We start from the raw sequence: 7,179 nt of genomic DNA on the forward strand, positions 1-7,179 counted from the left end.
TCTGAAAGGGTGAAAATCAGTTTCCAAACTGTAAGAGCTGACATGAGCATTACCCTATATATTCCTCGAATGATCAGTCATGCTGCTTCAGAAAGCATTTATCAGCGATAACCTGTGATTAATCAGAATGTTGCACCAGTCATTATTTATGAAGTCTGAACCTAGTTTTGTAACTTAGTCTTGAACTGATGTCTTCAATTATAGAATGTACAGGCTGGCTGCTGTGGGAAGAGGAAAAAAAATAACTAGTGAAATAATGTTCTCTCATTTAAGTTGGGGATAAAGGTACTATATTGTAAAGACAAATTACATCTATTGAGCTAGAAATCAAATTACTCTTTTTTAAAATTTAATTTAAAATTTGGAGGAGTTTTCAAACCTAGATCACATTTTTTTCATTGAACTAGAAGAACATGAGAACTAGAAACAGGAGTAGGGTGTCAAAATCACGGCTGATCTTCTAACTAAACTCCATTTTCCTGCAATATCCCCATAACACCTAATTCTCTTACTACCCAGATATCTATCCGTCTCTGATTTAAATTAATTCAATAACTGAGGCTTTGCAGCCCACTGGGATAGTGAATTCCAAAGATTAATCACACTAAACTCTGAATGAAAAATAAAATCTCCACTTCACTTATTGCTCACCGGCTTGCTACGTACTGTACGACCACATCTCCCAGTTCGAGGCTCGTGTGGAAGGGCTCTGCATTTACTCTCGTTGTGCCGGCTACAGAATTTTGTATGTTTCAGTGAGATCACCTCTCTTCCTTCTAAATGGTCTGAGTCAATCTCTCTCCATTTAACAAACTCAGCATCACTGGAACCAGCCTGGTAAATCAATGCAACACATATTCCACACGGAGAACTCCATAGGCGGAGCAGCATCTGGGGGGAAGGAACTGTGTTTCAGATCAACATCCAGCATCAGGACTGTGACGGGAAAGGGAAGGTAGTCAATGAAAAGAAGAGGGATTAGGGGGTGGGGTTAGGGGTGAGACTGGAGCCAGGAGGTGATTTCAGACTGTCTGACTGCTGAGGGGTGAAGAATGATGGGCAGATAGGGCCAAGTTGAGAGTGGTGGACCAGCGGCAGGGGTGGAGTGGGAGAAAGAGGGAGGTGGCTGCAAGGGGGAAGCAGACAAGAGAAAGCAGATGGAGTCGTGTGGGAGGCTGAAGCTGGAGAGAGCTAGGAGGGTGATAAGTGGGAATAAAGGCTACCAGTATCGGAATCTGTTAAGTAAGGAAGACGATAATGGAACGATTAGGAGGCAGGCTAAGGGCAGACGGCACAAGTTGGGGAAGGGGGAATTGAGCGGGTAAAATGTGAGGATAATGTGGATGAAATCCGGAGTGGGAGGGAGGGGAGAGGGGGAGGGAGGAAGATGTATTTGGGGGTATGGGAAAGGTTACAAAAACGAGAGGCTCGGAGCTGAACAAGAGGAAGGGGAGTGAAAGAGGTAGACAGAAATTGTTGGTACACTTCCTCAGTGGCAAGTGCATTATTTTTAAACTAAAGCGATGAAGACTGTCCACACATTCCAGGTGCAGTCACACTATATAATTGTGATCATATGAAAGGGCCTATATAATCGTGGTAAGGCATCTTGACTTCTTTCATCAAATAATAAAAGCTAACACCCTAACCCTAGCAGCACTGTGAATATACCATGTATTTCCTAATTACTTCTGTGGGTTTCCTAATTGTGGGTTTTTACTCTCACATATTGATTAACATAGCTGTTTTTCTTTAATTGTGAATATTTAAAATTAAGTATACATGGAGGAAATAATTTCTCTTTTATGCAAATTGGTTCTATAAGTACTAATAGCTTTGTTCAAGAAACTGTACATTAACTATTTCTTAAAAATATTAGGAATATAATTTAAGTAATTACTTTTATCTTACCAATAAGTTACAAACATTTTTCAAACAAGATATATTCAGACACATTATATTTTCTAGGCCAATGTTCCATTGTCTTCAAATTTCTTTTCAAACATAACTTAATTCTGACAGAAGTCCGATCATACTTATTAAATACTTGATTAATTATGTTGTGGAGAATATTGTGGACACCTAAACAAATTGGTAAGACACTTCATCATGCCTAGGAGTACATGAATGGAAATGCACATATTCAGTGCAGTTTAGGATTAGAGACATCTTTGAAGCAGCTTTGGATTTTTTATGATGCAGTATATTTACCAAATTTCTGTTTTAATTCTTTTCACTACACTGAAAGCGCTACTCAAGAAGAACACAGAAAACACACATAATTTTCAGAGAACAATAAGGGTGATTAGTTTAGAAATCTTGTAGGCTGAATTTGATCATCTCCAAAAATTACTATTATTGTTGTGCTTGCAGTTAAGCCATCCGCAGAGCTCAACACTGACAGTCTGGTGTCCAATCAACTTCCTCACTTCCCACTTCTCTTCAACACATGCTTTCTTGTGATTTGCAACATGCAGCTGCCATTAGCATCAATCTCTTTCACCACTTCCCCTGCACAAGAATGTTATCCTTATTGTTTTTTACTGATTTTAAGTATATAAAAATGTCACTTCACCAGGGAGTGGAGGAATATCAAGACAGTGAAGGTGAAAACAGTAGCACTTAATTTCAAGCTCACACCTGTCAACTCAGACACGAATAAGTACAAAGATGGGATTGGCATGTTAGTGACACAAGACATGAATTACTTGCTGCCTATAGCAAGGTACACAAAAAGTGAAGTGCCAGCTTGTCAGGTACCTTAAAATTGCAGGACAGTAGAAAACCTGACCGCCACTTTATAAAATGATTTCAAATGGTAGAACTCTAAGGGATGGTGTGAAAATATTTTAAAATAATTTTAAGGCTATAGCACAAATCAGGTCTTCCTTTCTGGGTACAGCATGACTGAAAGAGTCAGCAGAAGCTACATGGAGCAGGAGGAGTTTGAGGAACAAAGACTTTATGGAGGAAGCAATATTTACGCAGGGTGATCAGGGAGCAGTTCACTTGACTAAACCTCCGCAAGTAACAATCTGTGTGATGCCTTTGTTTCAGTAGCATCAGAATTATAGACTACATTTATGTCATAAATTCCCATTTGGCAATCATGTCCATCTATCCAAAAACTGTTGCTTAAACAATTCCCACTTCTTAAATCATGGCCCTACAAGTTACAGCTCTTCAGGTAAGCAAACCGCTAATCTACTTCCTCTGAATGTAAGGAGTGTCTCTTCCTTTACTCATATTGCAGGCGGTGAGTTCTGGAACCTACCTTTTCTTGGAGTAAATATTTTCCTTAATTCATCAATAATTCTTTCATCAACTACTTTAATTCTGTATCAAAAGTTGAAGTCAAAATTAGATTTATTATCGAAGTATGTATATGTTACCAAATACTGTGAGATTCATTTTGTTGCAGGCACTTAGGGGAAAAATAAAGTAGTACAATAGAATTTATGAAAAAATATATAAATAAAGACTGACAAACATCCAATGTAAATTCATAGATAGTGGGATCAGTTCAGAGTTGTGAGTGGAATTATCCATGCCATGCCTGTTCAGTAGCCTAATCATTGTAGGATAATAGGTACCTAATACCTGGGAACTGACCCGTCTGCCAGTGTCATCTTCTTTTTAAAAAAACTTTCAAAAAGCTTTGGATACTTTTGGGGAACAATACAAAATTCCACAATGGAGCCTTCACAACAAAGTAGTTGCTAAATTGCTGAATCTTTTATTTACAAATCCTCACAGAAACATTCCTTTACATTTCCCATTGTATTAAATTAAGTGTTTTTCAAGCTTTTGTGGATTCAACATTCAATTGTACATGCATATAATTTATGAACTTTATGCAAATTTCTTATCATTCAGGAATCAATACACCCTAGTCATTTTGTTTCAGTAAATGCCAGTATAGCTGCTTACCTGTATCCAGGAGCCACATTGCATTTCCATAGAGAACGTTCTGCTTATTAATTAATCTGGATGTGACTAATTGCTGTTATATCTGACTCAAAAATTATACTGCTGTAATAATAAAAATGAATAATGAATTAAGAATTAAGCACGTTTAAACTGAAATGTCAATTTTTAGATGAAGTTCCATCAAATAAATGTAATATAACATAAATTTTATCTTCTTATGATTATGTTTATTTGATATGCAATATTTTATAAATTTGGAGCTTAAATGAATGGTCGAACCAATTTATGTTTAAACAAGATAAATTGTTCTTAAACTTATACCTGGAATGTCACTTGTAACACTTCATTCGATTTTTTTTTATAAAGGTTCCCATCTGAGTACAGGTCGTGTTCTCATGTACTTAGAGTTGCCTTTAGATCCAAACAGATAAACTCGAACTAGAAAGCATGATATCCATGGATTTTCTGCTATTCAAGTGCCACTCATGGCATCGGGATTTTATTCCAAAAATGTTAAATATGCAACGGATTAAAAATTTACATTATAATCGGTACAAAAAATGATCACAAACATTCTATTATTTATGTGGCAGATGCACTGAAATTCAGCGTGAAGTATGTGAAAAAAAAGACGCTTTGGTCATTAATAAAGATCCAGAGCTGTAAATAACGTGAAAATGCACCTGAAGCGGAGAAAATATATCTCTAAAATAGTCCAGATATGTACTGTAGAACAGTAAATATCAGGAATCCAAATGTGTTATGATATACCAAGATAAGACATCAGCTCTTTCAGTGTTTCTATTTGTTTTTAAGATGCACAGTCTAATGCTAGACTACTTCTGCCGGTTATCTTTCCATTATATCCGTTACTGTATATGTAGTAAAGTTTGACCACAAACAAAATACCCTGCTGAAAACAACTAGGTTCTATCAAAAATGAATGTATTTCGAAAGGAACGTTCTCGCTGCAGGAATATGTAATTTCTGGCAAAGAAAGCTGACCTTAAAAAAAAGGTCTTTGCATTGAGTCAACGCTATGATTTACTGAGGAAGTGATTAAGTGCTGACTCCTCTGCGTGTTCACTCACCAGATGTAAGTTGCACCCAGCCGCAGATTTTGTAGACTGTGGCCGTATTACAGAAGAAGAAGAGCACGAAGCAGGCGATGCAGCCCATGATGAGCGCCATGGACGTGGCGATGAAGAAAGAGGCGGCTTTGAAAGCCCCGGACGCAATGGTGGAGAAGTCAGTGAAGCTACCGCGACAGGTCAACTCCCGGGAGAGCCCGTTCCCGATGCAGTAATGGAAAAGCCCGAAGTAACCGGCTTGGGGGGTGTCCACGCCATCCCCGATCCAATAAGGCTGAATGAAACACACCACGTTCACGATAGCAAAACAAATGGTGAAAATAGCCCACAGAACACCGATCGCTCTTGAGTTCCTCACATAATTAGTGTGATAAATTTTAGCTGCTTCCTGAGCTGGCAACATTTCGCTATTCCAAATCGTCACCCCAACTCGACAGAGAAAATCTTCAATCTTCACAAGAAAAGATTACCTTCTGGTGCAAAATGCATCACTTGATGTCTTTCCGAATCTGACATTATTCTGTTATTCTGGAGTTTATGATTCTGGGCTGTGATTTTAACCTCTTATTCCGATTTTCTTTTCGTCAGGCTGATTTTCTTTCCTTCCCACAGAGCATACTGTGTAGGTGCAAAGTGCGTGGATCAGCGACGCATACCTCACTCTGGTAGCCACTCAGTTCATGCTCCGGTGCTGAAGAATTATTGGAGCGTGGAGAACAGTCTTTGGCTTGCGATCTACAAAGCCCCTAGCACCAAGGACGGTGTGAAACGGTGCTTCGAACATCACTGCCTACAAGCACAAATTATCAAGCGCGCTGTATGTTGGGACATGTAGTTCTTGCAAAACTGAAATAAAACGATCACCGGCCATTGTATGACATTGAAATAGTCATTATAAATATCTTTCGAGCAATATATTAGAAAAATAAACAGTTACCAAGGAGCTTACGCTGTAGCGTCATCGGTCTCGATTCCCATATGCAATCCATTTCTAAACCTTGATCCGTGTACTTCATATATTAAGTTTTAGTGTATGCATGTATTCCAACCTTACTATATCCATATCAATGCTCCTTCGATGCCATGTCTGATGGTAAACACTGGTGTTTTAGCATCTGAAAGAAATACAGCAACCTATTAGTCAATGCTCTAATGCATTTATTTGGCAATTAAAAATAAAACGTATGCATTTTTTAGAAACTCCCCATACTAAGTTACAGCCAATAAAATACAGCATATAGCCTCTTTTGGCAATGTAGGAAACGCAACAGCTAACTTGCTTGCAGCATATCTCTCAAATAAAAATTTGATAAGTACCAATCTTACCAATCTTTTTAATGGAAATATTGATTTGAGACACATCATATTGGCTAGGATGTGGGAATACTGCTGAAATATTGCTATTTTGTTTATATTCCCCTGAGAGAGCTGATGAAGGTTTAATTTAATCACTTGCCCAAAAAGGCAGCACCTTTGATGCTTCAGATTTGGGGTTTTCATCCAGATTGCTGTGCTCTAATTTATTGGAGTGGGGTAAGAAGTTTTAAGAACTTAGAAATAAGGCAGGTATGTTACCATTGGCTTCTCAAAAACATCATTTGAAAATCTTTGTGAAATATTTAGGTATTCCTTGATATGTTAAATGTACTATACAATCAATAGTTACTTTATTAGGTACACCTGTACACCGGCTTGTTAATGCAAATATCTAATCAGCTAATCATGTGGCAGGAACTCAATGATTAAAGCATTCAGACATGCTCAAGAGATTCAGTTGTTGTTCAGACCAATCATCAGAATGGGGAGGAAGTGTGATCTAAGTGACTTTGACTGTGGAATGATTGTTGGTGCCAGATGGGGTGGTTTGATTATCTCAGAAACTGCTGATCTCTTGGGATTTTCTAGAGTTTACAGAGCATCTCTGAATGTACAACACATCGAACCTTGAAGTGGATGGGCTACCGCAGCAGAAAACCACAAACATACACTCAATGGCCATTTTATTAGGTACAAGAGGTTCATAATAAAGTGGCCACTGACTGTATAACTAGTAGTGCACCACATTGCACCCCAGTGACTCCATGAACTGAAATTCACCCTTGGAATATCTGAAGATTGCTTTATGGCCAATCCCTATAATTTTGCTCTTAAGCAATAT

General features: G+C 38.1%; 1 protein-coding gene across 3 annotated transcripts in view; it reads right to left on the reverse strand.

The window, feature by feature from the left end:
* Positions 1 to 6,978, reverse strand: part of lhfpl3 (LHFPL tetraspan subfamily member 3) — a 225,986-nt gene extending 219,008 nt beyond the window's left edge. For 2 of the 3 annotated variants that reach the window (XM_072241660.1, XM_072241661.1), the window contains exon 1: positions 5,022 to 5,499. In XM_072241660.1, coding sequence (XP_072097761.1) covers positions 5,022 to 5,424 — 403 coding nt within the window. In that variant the 5' untranslated portion in view covers positions 5,425 to 5,499. Of the gene's footprint in view, positions 1 to 5,021; positions 5,500 to 6,964 lie in introns of those variants that run through there. The other variant, XM_072241662.1, reaches the window with a different exon arrangement.
* Between the last annotated feature and the right edge of the window lie 201 nt (positions 6,979 to 7,179).

This window comes from Mobula birostris, chromosome 23 (genome assembly GCF_030028105.1).
Source record: "Mobula birostris isolate sMobBir1 chromosome 23, sMobBir1.hap1, whole genome shotgun sequence".
Taxonomy (NCBI): domain Eukaryota; kingdom Metazoa; phylum Chordata; class Chondrichthyes; order Myliobatiformes; family Myliobatidae; genus Mobula; species Mobula birostris.